The sequence below is a fragment of the Nerophis ophidion genome, linkage group LG06 (genome assembly GCF_033978795.1).
Source record: "Nerophis ophidion isolate RoL-2023_Sa linkage group LG06, RoL_Noph_v1.0, whole genome shotgun sequence".
Lineage (NCBI taxonomy): Eukaryota > Metazoa > Chordata > Actinopteri > Syngnathiformes > Syngnathidae > Nerophis > Nerophis ophidion.
In genome coordinates, this window is record NC_084616.1 from 28742169 (window position 1) to 28761598 (window position 19430).

Sequence of the window (19430 nt, forward strand, 5' to 3'; positions counted from 1 at the left end):
GTCACTGGCACAATAAGTTTTTTTTGCAGGGCTTTATATTTTATATTATATATTGTTAGCCACCTTTTGCTAGCAGACAAGAGAGTGACATGAATGTTCTTGTCTCAAATAGGGATTGTGAATGATGGGCAACTATCCTAAAAAAAACGAGTGGTCTGGATATTCTGCATCCATGCACTTCTTGTTTCAAGTAAAACAAGTTCAAGCAACTGATTGCCAGCAACACATTTTGTTTTCTTTGCCAGTCTCTAGCAGTGATGTATTCACAGTCTAATTCAGTCCTAAATGTAAACAAACCTACTGGCAAAGTATACTTTATTGTCCCTGCTTGATAAATGGAGTTTGTTCTCCGCTGTGTGCACTTTTTATTGCTGTCAAAGCTTAGATAATAAAGTGCCTCAGTCACATGCATCACTCCGCAACGCCGCTACGTAAACACCTGCTATCATTTCGCCACAGAAACGTGCGTTTGTGCGCACATCGCATAATGGGGCGCGTCCTCTCTTAGAATATAACAATGCAGAAGGGTGATTCATTATTAATCCAACCTTTCTCATAAATAAAATAGCACTGGGTTATTCTGTTTTTAATAATGTGCTGTGCGGGCGTGTGTTTTCTCAGCAGACTGGAGAATCTGCTTTGCTTGAGATGACAAGAGTTGTTCATTTAGACGATGCCAGCTATTTACGGCCGTTCAAATTTATGTACAAACACACACAGATGCGATGACTATATTAATAACACAACCTGGCATGTCTGTTTTTTGACATTGTGTTCCCATTGGCTGTAAACATAGGAAATTAAACAGCGACTTCCCTAAAATCTCTTGCCCTCCATCCTTTATCTCTTTGTGACTGTCTCCCCGTCTCGTACCTTTTCCCGCATATCTGCCAAACGGTTTTAATGATTAGGATGAAAGCAATATTTGAATGTTTTTTTTTCTCTCCATGGGAAAGGTGGTGATATGCTTGTTGAGCTCGCTGCTTTCTTAGAGTTCCTCATGTTTAATGCATGTTTGCTTCACACAGGCAGTAAGCGGGAGGACGTTAACGTGCTCCTGCATAAATGGCAATTTGACGTCAGAGAAATCTACGTGTGTGTGTTCTCTAACAAAGCATTCGTGTTTTTTTTTCTTCTTCTTTCTGACAGAATGCGAGTGCGGGGCCCTTGTATGTGCGGAGTTGGTGTGTGGAGTCTACTGCTGTCTCTTTGTCTGGCCTCCCTCACTCATGCACACAGGAGCCACACAGGTAGGATGGCTTTTGTTTGAAGCGGCACTAGTCCGAACAGAAAATACTTGCTTTAATGGTACGTTTGGTTTTGTAATAAAAGGTAGGTAGGTCTTTATTGTCATTGCACAAGTACAACAAAACTTTGTTTTAAAGTTAAAGTACTAAAGTTAAAGTACCAATGATTGTCACACAAATACTAGATGTGGCGAAATTATTCTCTGCATTTGACCCAACACCTTTGATCACCCCCTGGGAGGTGAGGGGAGCAGTGAACAGCAGCGGTGCCACGCCCGGGAATCATTCATGGTGATTTAACCCCCGATTCCAACCCTTAATGCTGAGTGCCAAGCAGGGAGGTAATGGATCCCATTTTCATAGTCTTTGGTATGACTCGGCCGGGATTTGAACTCAGCACAAACCTGTTCAAGATTACACAAACACACAGTGCACAGGGTTACAGAACAGGAACACTGACGGGTCACCCTGTAAAAGATGGGAAAAAAGTCAACGCTGGGGGAGGATGAGTAAAAAAGTACAATTGGAGTGGGAAAAAAACTCCATAGCAAAGCACATGTACTGTATTTTTCAGACTATAAGTCGCAGTTTTTTTCATAGTTTGGCAGGGGGTGTGACATATACTCCGGAGCGACTTATGTGTGAAATTATTAACACATTACCGTAAAATATCAAAAACTATTATTTAACTCATTCGCAGAAAAGAGAAGAAAATGTCAGTAATCGTCACACACACATCAACCATTGGCAAAAGTGCATAGTGGGTCATGGAATGCTAACTGCTATATGCTATATGCTACTGCCGTAGCTATTAAAATGGATTATTTCATCATTGGCGGTAATTTATAAAAACTGAGAAGGGCTGAACTAAAATGGCACCGAAAAGTAAATCATGTACTGCAGATTACACAATATCAAATAATATTAGTTATCTCATTCCCAGAAGAGACAAAGATGTCAGCAATCGTTACACACACATCAACCAATCATTTCATCGTTGGCGGTAACTTTTAAAAACTGAGAAGGGCTGAAAAAAAATAACACCAAAAAGGAAATAATGTACTGCAGATTACAGGCTGGCCGTAGTGAAATATGCAGCATAAAACGACAAGAGGAAGCGGCGCATACCTTTGGAGTTGGCAGAGTTGTTTGGACGTGACATCGAGGAAGAACATTTCATGGGATTTATCGATTAGGAGTGATAGATTGTTTGGTAAACGTAGAGCATGTTCCATATGTTATAGTTATTTGAATGACCCTCACCATAATATGTTACGTTAACATACCAGGCATGTTTTCAGTTGGTTATTTATGAGTCATATAACGTACACTTATTCAGCCTGTTGTTCACTATTCTTTATTTATTTTAAATTGCCTTTCAAATGTCTATTCCTGGTGTTGGATTTTATCAAATAAATTTCCCCCCAAAATGCGACTTGTACTCCAGTGCGACGTATATATGTGTTTTTTTCTTTCTCTATTATGCATTTTCAGCCGGTGTGACGTATACTCGGGAGCAATTTATAATCCGAAAAATCCGGTACATAATATCTCAAGATTTATAACAGAGGGGAGGGAGTGGGGGCCACGGTGGTAAGCTGCAGCTCTTCAGGCGCTGCGTCAACGGCGTTGGATGGGGGGTGGGATATGTGTGTGTGGCGTATATTTTCTGTGCATGCATGTGTGTGTGTAAGTCTGCCGCATGTCTCTTTTCCGCAGCCTCAACAACAACAGGTGTGTGTCCATGAGAGACAAGTAGGGACTTTGTTGTGTCATCGCCACACTGGCCTTCGGGAGAGTCTCGAAGCCAGGAAAACAATCCAAGTTAGAATGCTTTGTATGCGAGTGAAAATAAAATGAGCTTTTCACTCTAAATTGTCTCTGACTGGTCCTCGAAGGAACATAGTGTGTAAGTCAGAGGTTTTCAAATTGTCATGTTCGATGGTCTGGATTATGTTTTTGTCATTTTCTGTTGTTTTGAACTCCATTAGTTCCTGTTTTTTTGGTGCCCTCTTGTTTGTTTTGGTTGCCATGCCGACTTATGATTTTCACCTGCCTTTGGTGTTCGGACCGCGCTCCTGTTTCAAATAAGACTATTATTTAAGCCTGTTTTTGCCAGTTCGTCGGCTTGGTGACATTGCTCCTTTCATGCCAGTTTTCATGCTTAGTTCACGCTGCTCTTGTTATGCGATCGTTTGCTTCATGCCATGCCATGTGAGTTTTCTTTATTCATGCCACAGTTAGCGAGTTTTTGTTTCAAGTCCATAGTTCAGACTAAGTGCTAGTTTTGTTTCCTGCGCTAAGTTGTGCCTTTGCCTTGTGCGCCATTTTATTTTCACTTTTGTTGAGTCAAGATTAAATCATGTTTTTACATGCGCGCCTTGTGTCACGAAGGGGGGCGCATAGTGATGCGCGAGTTGTCCACCCCAAGATGCATGAAGACCAAATCGGACAGAAATAGCAGGTAAGAGCTTGGTTTAATAGAAAAAAAAGATAACACTGGTACAAAAACAGACAAAAGAAAACGCGTGCCTACGCACGGGAAGCTAAGCTAAAACTTAGCACTAAAAACAGAGTCCAAAAATGACGTGCCGAGAGCATGGGACGCTAAGGAGCTACTTAGCATAGAGACAAGATTTAGGAAATGCCAACGTGAGTGTTGCTTACCGCAAACAAAGGATCAAGGATGAACTGAGGTAGACAGCAGGCTTAATTACTGGCAGTAATCAAGAATAACAGGTGCGCGTCAACAGCGACTGACAGGTGGAACTAATATGAAACCATGGTAACTAGATAAATCAGGAAGAGCAAAACTCGGAACAGGAATAGTCCAAAAATAAACAAAAAACACAAAAGCAATCAAAAACCAAAATAACATACGATCCGGGCGGCGGATCACAACACCTTGTCCAGAGTAGTCCGTTTCCCGGGTGAACAAACTTCGCAGCAAGCTGCGACCCCCCCGTCATGACAGAAATTGTGGAACATCAAACCATAACACCATCAGAAAACATAAAAAGGCCGCAGCTTCCCTCACCCATCCATGCCCTCTTCTATGTACAATAAATCAATTTTTTCAACATTAAAATGGAACCCTTAGAATGATTTTACCAAACAATGTCAATTCAAGAACCTATTTTTATATTCTAAATCAGGTGCAAAAATACAGAAATTACTTTCACGTCGGTGCTACTCGTACTTAACATTTGCTTAAATAAAATCAGGACCTAAGCAAGGCCCCTTTTTCGTGAAGTTTTCTTCTCTTTTTCTACCGTAAGTTCTGAAAAGAAGTCTATTTTGCCTTTCAATATAGTTCAGTGGGTTCAAACTAATTTTAGCTCCAGGGCCGCATGGAGAAAAATATATTCCAAAGTAGGCCGGAATGGTAAAATCATAGCATGATGACTGAAAAATAAAAACAACTCCAGGTTGTTTTCTTTGTTTTACTTTGGGCAAAAATAGAACAAACACATTATGAAAACGTTATTATTTTGCACTTAAAATATTTTTGATGGTTTAGTCAAGAAACATATTCATTAAAAATGTATTTTCTTCAGTACAACATAATTGTATGTAAACTAATTGTATTTATGGGTCCCTTCTAATGTGGCATATTTGATTACTATTTTTTTTTTATAATCAGCCTTGCCTAAGTCTAAGGTTTATGTGTTAAATAAAATCATAATATGTTTTCATATAATTTGAGAAGGCTGTATACTGTAAGTAGGTTGGATATAATTAATTATAATGATTAAAATAAAGAGTAAACTAACTAATTCAGCATTAATATTGAGTGTGTCCCAGGCTATGGTGGCCTGGAGGTGCAAAACACTTTTAACATTTCATTAATCAAATTACAATTACAAAAAACAAAACACAGAAACTCTCTACAACCTCTGAAAACACAAAAACAAAAGCCAAAACAGCTTACAATTTCAGAAAAAAAATTAACAAAAAAACTACCTGTAAACACTTTACAACAGAGGTGTTAAACGTACGGCCCGGGGGCCGGATCAGGCCCGCGGACATTCTTTTTGAATGAAAGAAACTGCTGTTCGAAATGTGTCCACTAGATGTCACAATAGCGATTATTTGTATCTATGTAGATTATGCTACATATGTAAAAAAACAAAAAAATACCCGATGTTAGTGCACTAGTCGAGGAAAATGAACAAACTACATAAATAACATCCTGTAATTTTATTTTGATATTTGTTTATCTTGATAGATTGAAAATGAACACCAATGACTTGACTGATTAACATTATCACAAAATTTATTCAGAAGGTATAAATAATGACTAATAAAGATAAAATACTATTAACCGCAACATGTACGTGTAAAAAAAACCCAACAACATTATGATTTGTACATTTACAGAGTGTGCTAGTTCTATTTTTAAACAAAGAAAACAAACTGAAGTTGTCTTTATTTTTAAGTTACCGTGCCGCGATTTTACCAGTTCGGCCCACTTGGGAGTAGATTTTTTTCCATGTGGCCCCCGATCTGAAATGAGTTTGACACCCCTGCTTTACAATTACAGAAAACACACACAAAAAAGCCGAAACTGAGAAGGTGATGTGCTAATTGACAGAGTGACAGCTATGTCAGCCAATCATTTTGTCCACATCTTTACTTCCTCATTCGGGCTCTACGGACATGAACAAAATGATTGGCTGATTTAGCTGTCAATCTCAGTTTTTGGGACATTCCCTTTACGGCAGTGGTCCCCAATCTTTTTGTATCCGCGGACGCTTAATAATTTGTCCCGCGGGGGGGGTCCTTTTTTTTTTCTTTTTTTTTTTTTTCTTCTTTGTCATGAAAAAGGGACGTTTTTGTCATGAAAAAGGGAGTTTTTTGTGGTTAGTGCACTATTTGTAAGTGTATATTGTGTTTTTTATGTTGATTTAATAAAAAAAAATATATATTTTTTTTAATAAAAGATTCTTCTGCGGCCCGGTACCAATCGGGCCACGGCTTATGAAATTGTAAATTGTTTCATCTTTTGTATTTGTAGTTTCTGAAATTCCAAAGTGCTCCGTCTTTTCTTAATTTGTTTTCTGAAATTGTTGTTTCGACTTTTGTTTTCGTGTTTTCTGAAAGTGAAAAAAATTGTGTCTTTTGTTTTTGTGTTTCTGTAATTGTAATTTGTTTCACATAATGTTAAAGTGTTTTGCACTTGCAGGCCACCGTACCGGGCTCCTCTGTAGGGCAAAAAGTTGGGCATGTTAAGAACACCTGACCTGTAATAATAGTGGACCTGCCTGGACACTTCTTATATTGCACCACTGTTTACATTTGTATTCATAGTTTTGTGCACTGTTTTTACAGAACGTTCCTGCACATGAAATTGGACCAACCTTCTTTGTGACTATGACATCTATCATGTACTTCTGTAACAAGCATTTCTTGGCTGGTCAACAAATGAATTTTTACAATTGTTGATTGTACACCACAGAAGATTGCAAGAAAAACAACTTTCTGCTTCTTCAAATGTATATTGCTGATATCATCCATGCTAGACCTCTGCAGCTGGTGCTGATCTTGTCTAAAATTTAACATCTTTTTAATAGGGTTGTCAAGATTCCCTCATTAATTTGAATTAATCCAACATCATCATCAATCTGACTACATCATTTACAATAATTAATTATATTTACAGTGCAGTAAAACTCCAAATCCCTGAACGCCTCCTTCAATGCCCATTCCAAGGAGTGTTACCGTTTCACTTTCACAAATAGGCAGTTGATACGGTAGTGACAGGCTAAAGTAGCAAACAAGTCATGATGGAAGATGCTCTTTGAGAAAATGGAACACACGCACAAAAAAATACAACAAAGTATTATTCACACTAGCGGGAAGGAATTTTTTCACCGAAGCATTTTCATCCTAAATTACCATGTTGTTGATATAAAAGGAGTTACAGGTCCACATTAGTGTGGTTAAATGTATGTTTATGCGCGGCACACACACAAAGACAATCATTCTGTTTTGGCCCTGATTTTCCAACTTTTGACCAAAAAGTTTGTAAGTTTGTATTTTGGTTTGAGGTGTGTTAAGAAATAATTAGTTTTGACAACTGACTCCAAAACAGGTTAGGGCCTACAATCGCATTTAAATTTCTTATGATCAAAAGACTTTATGTCTGTTGGGAAAGCAAACGTTTAAGCTATTTTAATGAACTTATTGCCTGTGCTATAGAGCACACAGGTAAATAAACCACACCCACAATATTTTGGGGAAAAAAACCCAACAAAACAAAATATCAGCCGCATCGGACTATAAGCTGCAGATATATACCTTGTGAAATTTGTTATTTATCCAGAAAAAAATTGTCAATGTTTATTTGTATTTCTTAATTGTTTCAAAACAGTGTCTGTAACATTGTTGATCAAACACAACAGAAGTCATCGTCATGAACCCGCAAGCTACGAAAGCTAGCTCTCCAATCAGCTAAACAGACTCAATAACTCCACAGTGACGTTTTAGTAAATCTACATCAGTAGCCACAGCTGCCCTGGGGTAGACTGACAGAAGCGTGGCTGCCAGTTTGCGCCTACGGCCCCTCCGACCACCACCTATCATTCATTCATCATTCATTCACCAGTGTGAGCGGCACCGGGGGCAAAGGGTGAAGTGTCCTGCCCAAGGACACAACAGCAGCGATTTTTTTGGATGTCAATAGGTGCAAAGCGAACCTACAACCCTCAGGTTTCTGGCCGGCTGCTCTACCCACTACGCCATGCCGCCCCAAATCTCCTTTATCAATGCACAGAGCTTATCAATGAACTCCGAGACATTCGAAAGTTTTGTTTCCATTATTCTACATCCGAAAATCCCATCAAAAAAACTATCTTCTGCCAGTCTTTCTTCAATTCGGACCTAACTCCAATACAGTCTTGGTAGTAGCGTCACTTTAGTAGCGTAATCTAAGATCATTTCTTCATGCTGCCTGCTATTCAACATCAACATAGACCAGGGGTCGGCAACCCAAAATGTTGAAAACAAATACAAAATACAACGAGTTTCAATAGGGTCCTTGCCTATGGCAAAGGACTCCTGTGGAGTCCTTTGCCATAGGCAGGGCGGACCCTAAAAAATACAAAAACAAATCTGTCTGGAGCCGCAAAACAAATTTAAAAGCCATAGGACATACAGATAGTGTGTCACGAGATATAAATTGAATTAAGAGGACTGAAAGGAAACTAAATAAGCTCAAATATACCTACAAACGAGGCATAATGATGCAATGTGTACATATAGCTAGCCTAAATAGCATGTTAGCATCGATTAGCTTGCAGTCATGCAGTGACCAAATATGCCCAATAAGCATTCCACACAAGTCAATAACATCAACAAAACTCACCTTTGTGCATTCACACACAACATTAAAAGTTTGGTTGACAGAATGAGAAAAAGGAGTGGCATAAAACACGTCCTAAAAAGTCAGAGAAAGTTGTCCATGTAAACAAACCACGGTGAGTTCAAAGACCGCCAAAAATTGTAAGACAAAATGGCGCTTGCCAAATATTCGAATCAGTGAAGCATGTTTAATACAAACATTGTGTTTTATAACAATTAGGGAGGTTTGTGTCATGTTTGTCCTCCTACAGAAACCTTATTAAAAAAAATATATATATATATGTTTTCCCTTCATCTTTTTTCATTTTTCATACATTTGGAAAAAGCTCCAGAGAGCCACTAGGGCGGCGCTAAAGAGCCGCATCTAGAGCCGTGGGTTGCCGACCCCCGACATAGAATTACAGACATAATATCTGTAATATGTGCCAATATTGCAGCGGACATCAGGTAGTACTTGTATGGAGCTGCCAAAACCTAGTGTGATGTCTTAGGTCAACCAGAAAAGTAATGCATTTATCCGCACTAAAAGGAAATGAGCGCCCCACAGTGTACGGGAGGCACATAGCGTGTGACCAATAGTCGCATTAGAGAGAGTTTATGGACACTTGGACTTCACATGTAGGTGTGAAAATACCACAAAAAAATATATATATATTTGAGAAATCAGACTAATTTAGTGCATGGAAACACAGTGACTGTGTGGTGTATTGTAGTACCCCACAAATGTAACAATCAAAACTGCTTGATTGTTTCTTTTTGTGTGGCGTTTAACCTCAGCATGCACAGAGGCAGGAGTAGTTCAGGTAAACAATTCATCTAATTGCAAAAACAAGAAATGCAGAATTTAGCAGCGCAAAGCTGAACAATTTGCAATGTAGAATGCACAAAAGCAAATTATCCAGCACTGCTGGCATAAGAATCCCCCTGATTAGTGATTGCCAGCAGGTGAATCTCAAGCCTGAAGTAAAGTGGCTGTGAAACAAAGACAGAAAGGAAGTACAATGAAAAATACAAGCTCTGGTCAGGGAATAATACAACATATAGGAAACTATTTGGTATCATGACCAAAGGTGTTTAATAAAGACGTCCATTCCCTTCTTCTTTATTAATAAGTCTCTTTGCTCATGCAAGATAAAACATTAATAATATAGATTTTTTTTTTATTAAAATATGTAATTGTGATTATTCATAGCAACCATGTGATTAATTTGATTTAAAAAAATGTAATTGTCTGGCAGCACAAGTTTATACCTGATTCACAAGAATTTATGAGACCCCAGAGGCTTCTTTCCGGGAAGCATTTTCTCAAAATTCTTCCAATAAACTGGAGGAATGGCTCAAGTAACCCCCCCAAAACAGGTATTTAGGTACAAAGGGCCTTTCTCATTGTTGCAGTCCCATCAGGGAAGGGATGACTCTGAAAAATGCCTGTAGGTTGCGACACAGACAACGAGCAATGAGCCTTATGGTTTAGAAATCCTCTGTTGCATTATATCCCTCCCATGTGAGCCAAGTGTCTGAGTCACAAGTATAATTGAGCCCAGAGGCCTAATACGCGTCTCCATTTTATTTCTCATGTGAGGGCTAGATTGCTTTACCCCTACAGTCCAAAATGGTCACCTGTGTCAAGCAGAAAATGACCTCCCTTTATTGTTATAACTGTACAAGGCTGATGCTAACATCATTTGTGTTCAAACATACATAATTCATATGCGCTCCATCTAAGGCAATTCATTGTTGCAATTGAGTAGTTATCGGAAGCCAATTAGTCAGGCGTAATAGTTGCATGTCTAATTTGACATTTTTGACAAATTATAAACTGATTACAATGTAAAATTTCCACACACTGGTATATTTATAGCAGTCTGTACAGAACGTGGCTATACAGGTCACTTGTGTTGAGATACTTCGATTTAGTCATGTCAAGTTATTTTTAATTAGTGCTTTTAAAAATAATTTTTAAATCAAATGTATGTTTTTGTTTTGATTAATCATGATTTGTTGCATTCTAATAGTTGCTTGCATAATTTAAACTTTAAAAAAGACCCCAATATTTGACACAAATTAAATTTTAATGTCAGAATGTCACATATGGAAAAATTGTTAAACATACACAGAGGTGGGTAGAGTAGGCAGAAATTGTACTCAAGTAAGAGTACTGTTACTTTAGAGATTTATTACTCAAATAAAAGTAAGGAGTAGTCACCCAAATATTTACTTGAGTAAAAGTAAAAAGTATGTTGTGAAAAAACTACTCAAGTACTGAGTAACTGATGAGTAACCTGATTACGGCAACAAATGCACAAAAACATAAAAATAGCAATGAGCAAATTCAGAGCCAGGAATATCTCTTAAGCAACTAAAACAATAATATATATTAAATAATAGTACATTAAAATAAAATAAAAAAATGGCACATTGAGCCACAATAACTTAACAGCACCATAACCTCAGTAGGCATTCATAGATTTGATTGATTGATTGAGTGATTGAAACTTGTATTAGTAGATTGCACAGTACAGTACATATTCCGTACAATTGACCACTAAATGGTAACACCCCAATAAGTTTTTCATTGTTTATCAATTACTTAATAAATGACCAAGTCGAGGTGATCTACCTCATATATACATATATATACACAGACATATTAGTTATACACACACATATCATATATTCACACACATATCATATATATATATATATATATATATATATATATATATATACATACATACATTTATATATACAGTATGTAATGTATATTTATTTATTTTGCCGTTTTTGTTGACATGTTAAAGGTGTTTTAATGAATATACATACATTTTTAACACATAAATTCCTATCTTTCATGAAGACAAGAATATAAATTGGTGTATTGCCTGATTCTGATGACATGCATTGATTGGAATCAGACAGTATTGATGACAACGTCCACGTTTTCAAATGGAAGGAAAAAAAAGTTCCTCTTTTCTGTCCAGTACCACATGAAAGTTGTTGGTTTTTGGCATCTTATTTGTCCAGCTTCCATATTCGTTTTCATACACTTTACAAGAAATACATTGGCGGCAAGCTCCGTAGCTTGCTAGCTTGTTTGCGCTGGCTTTCGGAGACTCTTATTTTGTTAGCGCAGGCGCGATGGAGCGGCGCTTTTATTGTGAAGACAGGAACTGTGCGATCAGTCTTTAGGCTTTTGACGGGAAGTACGGTTGAAATAAAAAGTGTCTTTTTTTCTTTACACTTTTGATTGATTGATTGAAACTTTTACTAGTAGATTGCACAGTACAGTACATATTCCGTACAATTGACAACTAAATGGTAACACCCCAATAAGTTTTTCAACTTGTTTAAGTCGGGTCATGTGACCGCCTGGTTCTGTTTGATTGGTCCACCGTCACCAGTGACTGCATGTGATTGATGGAAAGCAGGCATGCGTAGATCCTACTTTGAATCTCTGTCATAAACCAAAACAAACATTAACAGATCGATAAAAAAAAAAGTAGCGAGTAGCGAGCTGAATGTAGATAAATGGAACGTAGTAAAAGTAGCGTTTCTTCTCTATAAATATACTCAAGTAAAAGTAAAAGTATGTTGCATAAAAACTACTCGTAGAAGTACAATTTATCCCAAAAGTTACTCAAGTAAATGTAACGGAGTAAATGTAGCGCGTTACTACCCACCTCTGAACATACTCCATGCATGCCATTTATTTACTTAAAACTTGGTACCAGTTGTATCTTTAGGTCAGTTAGTCAGTGAGGGAGAGCCTCATTTGTCATGATGGAAAAAAAATATACCGCATTTTTTGGATTATAGGTCGCTCCGGAGTATAAATTGCACCGGCTGAAAATGCGTAATAAAGAAGGACAAACACATATATAAGTCGCATTAGAGTATAAGTTGCATTTTTGGGGGAAATTTATATGATAATATCCAACACCAAGAATAGACATTTAAAAGGCAATTTAAAATAAATAAATAATAGTGAGGCTGAATAAGTGTATGTTATATGACGCATAGATAACGAACTGAGAAGGTGCCTGGTATGTTAACATAACATATTATGGTAAGAGTCATTCAAATAACTATAACATATAGAACATGCTATATTTTTACCAAACAATCTGTCACTCCTAATCGATAAATCCGATGAAAACTTCTTCCTTGGTGTCGCTTCTAAACAACTCTGCCAACTCCAATGATAAACAATGCACCGCTTCCTCTTCTATTGGTACATCTAGTCTCTTACGTGAATGAGATGAATAATATTATCTGATATTTTATGGTAATGTGTTAATAATTTCACACATAAGTTGCTCCAAACTATGAAAAATATTGCAAATTACAATCCGAAAAATACGGTATACATCTCTCTACTAAACTGTGTTATACATATATTTTCTGTATGATTATAATTGTTTACTATTTAACTGACTAAAAATCCCAAAATGTGTACACAAACCTAACATGAAGCTTCTGGGTCTCGTGCCGCCCCTCGTTCCTGATTGTCTTTGGGGAAGCGTGAAAGACTCAGGGCACGGTTCACTGGCTGGTCTGCCTGTCTCGATGTCACCAAAATAATGTTTGCGAAGACATTTTTATAACACAACTTTCTAGCTTGTACACTGTAAAATCCGCAGCTTGTTTCATGATTTTAATGTAAGTGTGAAATTATTATTATTGATAATCGGATTATAAATGGAGTAAAGAGATGCTGTAGGCACTGTATTAGAGTGCCTCTTGTAGTGCTCTGACTTACCCCTCGGTGAGAAGTGGGGGGGCGATAGTATGTTCGCAGATGCATGTTGCTACCTTGTCTTTTTCCAGCGAGGAAGCTATCGTGTGTATTTTTTCTCTTTTTTGTCTTTGCCAGATGCAAGAACAATGTTTTAATGCTCTGAGTAAATTAGTGAAAATGACTGCCAATATGGATGTTTATCAATCAATCAATCAGAGTTTAGTTATACAGCCCTTAATAATAGGTGTCTCATTATCTGATTGTAAATAATCAAATGTATACACTTGTTCTAATGCTTTCTGAGCTCACTATGTCCACTGCTTGCTGTACAGATCTTACCAAGTGAGACATTCACTGTATTAATGTTCATTTCTCACATGAAATAATTGTCGATGACTGAAGTATGCGGATAGCAACCCCAACCTAACCCCCCGCCCCCTTGCTCTAACCCCGTCCACATCCCATCGCCCGGTTTGTAAATAATGTAAATAATTCAATGTATATACTCTGATTATTAACTTGTGTGATGATTGTATTATGCTGATCGTATATATTTGTACCATGAATTCATTAACTTGGACCCCAACTTAAACAAGTTGAAAAAAGTATTAGGGTGTTACCATTTAGTGGTCAATTGTACGGAATATGTACTGTACTGTGCAATCTACTAAAACAAGTTTCAATCAATCAATCAAACTCTAAGGGCTGCAAAGCAACAACGACATCCTCGGCTCAGATCCCACATCAGGGCAAGAAAAAAACTCAACCCAATGGGATATATTTAGAGACCTTGGAGGGGACAACAAATGTGGGGACCCCTCCCCAACCGATCTAGTTAAAAGTGTGAGAGTCCAGTCCGTAGTGGGGCCAGCAGGGGATCATCTTGAGTGGAGCATCTTGAGTCATCAGCGCAGAGACGTCCCCAACTGATGCACAGATGAGTGGTCCACCCCGGGTCTCGTTTTTGAACAGCTAGCGTTTCATCTGTGGTCACCCCTAATAACCTCTCCCCGCAAGGGAGGGGCGCAGAGCAGAAAAGAGACGGCAGATCATCAATTTTCTACTGCTTATTCCATTCGGGGTCGCAAGGGGCGCTCGAGCCTATCCCAGCTGCATTCGGGCAGGAAGCGGGGTACACCCTGGACAAGTCAGATCAACTGGTCTAAAAGGGGGGTCTATTTAAAATTCTAGAGTATAAAAATTAGTTTTAAGATGGGATTTAAATGCTTCTACTGCGGTAGCATCTCTAACTCTTACCGGGAGGAGAGCCCGAATAGAAATCGGTCTATGGCCCGCAGACTGTTTTTGGGCTCTTTGAATCACTAATAAGTCAGAGTTCTTTGAACACAGATTTCTTGCCGGGACATATGGTACAATACTATCAGCGAGATAGGATGGAGCTAGACCATTAAGTATTTTGTACGTAAGTAGTAAAACCTTAAAGTCACATCTTAAGTGCACAGGAAGCCAGTGCAGGTGAGCCAGTATAGGCGTAATATGATCAAACTTTCTTGTGCTTGTCAAAAGTCTAGCAGCCGCATTTTGTACCAACTGTAATCTTTTAATGCTAAACAAAGGGAGGCCTAAAGATAACACGTTACAGTAATCGAGACGAGACGTAACAAACGCATGAATAATGATCTAAGCGTCGCTGTTGTACAAAATGGAACAAATTTTAGCGATTAAATATCCAATATCAAATACTTCTCTAAACTTGACTTTCGGACAAAACTGTGATGTTTTCTTGTACTTTTGGTTTCAAAAAGGTAACTTTGAGCAAGTAACAAATAGCCCTTTTAACTTTGTCAATCCTAATTTTATGCTTTTCTTAATAGAACCGTAGTCTCCAATTAATGCCTGAACGGCACCGAAAGACAAACACTGTTGTTCCACGTCTGCACTGCACAGCTGTCACTCTTGCTCACATTTTCTGTCAGTCCATGTAATATGTCAAGCTGCAGGTTTGAACTTTCCGTGCTTGTGTTACATACGCTATCATTTAGCAAGAAAAGGGCATTTTGAGATTGCTCAGCCAAAACAAATCTGAGTAATAAGCAATGACACCATCACCTTAGGAAGTACCAGAAAGTTATGAACAGGGGGGGTTTTACTGTATGTTTTAGTTTGACCTTATATCATAGAGAGTGATGGCTCAAAAATGTTAAACCCTGCCTTTGGCTTTCCTGTCGGGATAAACTCTGCACAGCCTGCCTTTCACGTGATCTAGTTGTTACTGGTTTTGTTATTGTTTCTCATGTCACGCTGCTGTGTGTATTATTTGTTTAATACACACAGTAAGGCTCCTAAGAATGTTCACAATTTTTACAGTAGATTTGACATAAAACCATCAAGATGATTGATACACAAACGTACTTCATCATCACAATGAATTAATATGGGAAAAGAGAAGCTCATAATCCAAAGCATACGACATCATTTTTACAACACAATGGAGGCGGTGATTTGTTAACCCAATAGGAATGTTGTTGACTTTCTTTACAAACTTTAAGACTTGCACAGCATCTCTAGAGATGGTTCCACATACAGTGCCACTTTATCAGAATGTGTTGAAGCCCCTAAACATGGATCATCTTTATGATTGAAGCGGCGTCTTCATATCCTATCTTCTCATAGAACGTTTTCCGCAAGTTTGAGTGAGACTAAAAAACATGACTTTGAGTGTTTATTGCACAACAAATTGCCTCCACTGCTCTCCAGCTGCCAGACATTATTATCTATTTAATGATGTAGATGTTCTCTTGAACACAAACAAAAATGTTGTGTCTCCGTCTCACACACTTCCCCTGGATAAGGGCAATAAATAACGACAATAATGGTGACGTTCGTATTCTAGCTGAACATCAGTAGGCTGTGTGAAGGTGTGCGGTCTCCCTGTGCGCCGTTTAATTAATGATTGATTGCAAGTTGTCATCACGGATCACCGTCTCTATTTACAGCTTGTCACATGGAGAAGAGGGCAATGAACATGTTTTCAAATAATTTGTGTGTATCATCCCTTATGTCCCACTAGGCACAAGCAGGTTATTGGTTTCAAGGTAAAGTCTAATGCGGTATGAGCAAGTTATGATTTCAAAACCACAAATATTGTTCCTTCATACCGTTAGGGATGGCCACCGAAACCATAAAGGTACCATAAAGTCTGTGGTGGTATTCGTACTGAAAAAATAAGAAGCTACTTGTGGAAGACTTGCACTCCCCGGTTCTTTGGACCACCAATCACGGAAATGACAGCTTTGTTCAGAGTTCTGAACAATGCTTTATTTTGCAATATGAATCTTTTTTGGTGCTTTCCAGCCATCATCTTTTTACTTAAATGAGCACACGAATGGTTTCCATCCAGTGTGTCGTCTGTCTCGCTCTTGCTCGCATACCACCACCAACTGCCCTTTCCTTTCCAGCGGCTGCCTTTTAACAGAGCGACAGGTAGTTAGATAAGCAGTCTGAGGTGTGTCATCCACGCACCTGTCGCTAATCTCGAAGCCGGTCCTGGCAAACCCCGCAGGTCAGCAGGCCATGCCCCCCACACTACTGTATTAGTGCTTAATTTCAGTGCTAAACAAATGCAGCCTCAGTCACCAGTAAGTAAGTAAGTACATTTGGGGGTGTTGCGGTTTGCAGAGTGGCCATGCCAGCAACCTGAGGGTTCCTGGTTCGATCCCCACCTTCTACCAACTCAGTCATGTCCGTTGTGTCCTTGAGCAAGATACGTCATCCTTGGTCCTAATGGGTAGCGGTTAGGGCCTTGCATGGCAGCTCCCACCATCAGTTTGTGGAAATAGTGCAAAGCACTTTGAGTACCTTGAAGGTAGAAAAACGCTATACAAGTATAACCTATTTACCATTTACATGTTATTTATAGGGCGCTTGTAGAGGTTGCACTCTAGTGGGTTCTTCAGACCACCACACACTGCCACGAGAGCCCGGATCAGGGTTACAACATGGTTTATTTTCATGAACTCGTGCAAGTGTTTTCCTTTCCAGCAAAATGTTTTCTCCGCGTCTGTGTGTCTCTCTCTCTCTCTGGCTGCTGCTAATAAAGGTGACAGGTGATTAGATAACAAGGCCCACCTGGGCCTTACACTCACCTGTGGCCGTCTTCGAGGCCAGTCAAGGCACACCCCATTCCGCGGCAGGCCCGCAGGCCACACCCCCCTCCACAGGGCTTTTCACAGATAAAATCACACAGCGCTGTACAAAACATAGGTAAAGTAAAACAACAATTCAATTTAAAACAAAAGGGGCAACATCATAAAAAGAATACAAAGTGGGCTAAAATGTACAGTTAAACGGTGCATTAACTAAAAGCTTTACTGAAAAAAGAGAAGTTTTGAAATGTTTCTTAAAAGTTTCAACACAATCAAGATCACGAAGGGACTGGTGCAAATTGTTCCAGAGCCTGGGAGCTATAGCGTGGAATGCCAGGTCTTCACGGGTTTTAAAAAGAGTTTTCAGGATCTTTACAAGACCCTAGCCTGAATACCGGAGGCTGCGCCCTGAGGAGTAGGGCCATAACAACAAGTCAGTGATGTACTGAGGGAACCCAATATGCAACGCACGGAATGTCAGGACTTAAATGTTAAACTCGATGCGTATTTTAATGGGAAGCCATTGACGACTGTATAAAACAAGGGTGTTCCGGGTGCACCGGTCAAAAGTCTGGCAGCCGCATTTTGTACAGTCTGAAGTCTCTTTAGCGTTGACTTGTTAAAAAGGGTGTAAAGAGAGTTGCAATAGTCAATGCGAGACGAAATGAACACGTGAATGATCATTCCGAGATCCAATTTTGACAACACCTGCAACACATGTTTGGCGGTGATATAATACAAGTAACGTCTTGTAAGTAATGTGGTATTGTGACAGAAGCATACAGTCGGGACTTCTTTTCAAAGCTACTACTAACTTTAACACACCAACATTGTTAATGCATTCTAAATATTAAATATATTCTATTAAAGTCCACTTACAATGGATTCTCTGGAAGCCGTTCAATTCTGCCTATAGAGCCCCTAAAAAAATACAAACACCAACTCCATTAGTGTTTTATATACATGATGTGAGTATGTATGTAATATGTAAATGGCCACATTTAAAATGACATGTAATATTTAGTTATTTTGATCATTTTAAGCATAAGCGGCATATTAATTCAAAAAAAGACATCACTTTTGCTATTTTTTTCTTCTTCTCTGATTATTACTCACTTTAGACTTCATTAGCAACAAGCAAAAAGAAACATCACTTACTGTAAAATGTCTGCTGTCATTAGGACGTCGACTCTTGGGATGTTCATATATTCCCATTTAGATGAAGAATGTCTCATAATCTTCACAAAGAAACAGGGTGGGGAACAAGCGTTTTTTGTGTCATTCTCACAGCTGTATCTTTAGGTCAGTTGGTCAGTGTACGCAGGTGAGGGAGAGCCTCACTTTTCATGATGGAAAAAAATATATAGCGCATTTTTCGGAATAGAGGTCGCTCCGGAGTAAAAATTGCACCGGCTGAAAATGCATAATAAAGAAGGAAAAAAAAACATATATAAGTCGCATTAGAGTATAAGTCGCATTTTTGGGGGAAATTTATTTGATAATATCCAACACCAAGAATAGACATTTGAAAGGCAATTTAAAAAAAAAAAAAATAGTGAGGCTGAATAAGTTTACGTTATATGACGCATAGATAACAAACTGAGAACGTGCCTGGTATGTTAACGCAAAATATTATGGTAAGAGTCATTCAAATAACTATAACATATAGAACATGCTATACGTTTACCAAACAATCTGTCACTCCTAATCGCTAAATCCGATGAAAACTTCTTCCTCGGTGTCACTTCTAAACAACTCTGCCAACTCCAAAGAAACAGGGTGGGGTACAAGCGTTTTTTGTGTCATTCTCGCCAGTTCCAGGTCCTAAATTGACTGTCAAAGTTTCTCAACTTGTCGAACTACCTACTCAGACGTCTCATGTCCAGGTGAAATGCATGATTTATGAACTGCAATAATAAATAATATTGTTAGGCGCTTTTTGAATGGTTATTGACCGGATTTTAAGGGTGGAATAGT

General features: G+C 38.6%; 1 protein-coding gene across 1 annotated transcript in view; it reads left to right on the forward strand.

The window, feature by feature from the left end:
- LOC133554472 (chemokine-like protein TAFA-2) overlaps positions 1 to 19430 on the forward strand; it is a 334073-nt gene that overhangs the window by 193215 nt on the left and 121428 nt on the right. The window contains exon 2 of the mRNA XM_061903290.1: positions 1150 to 1250. Within this exon, the coding sequence (XP_061759274.1) occupies positions 1151 to 1250 (100 nt within the window). The 5' untranslated portion in view covers position 1150. The remainder of the gene's footprint in view (positions 1 to 1149; positions 1251 to 19430) is intronic.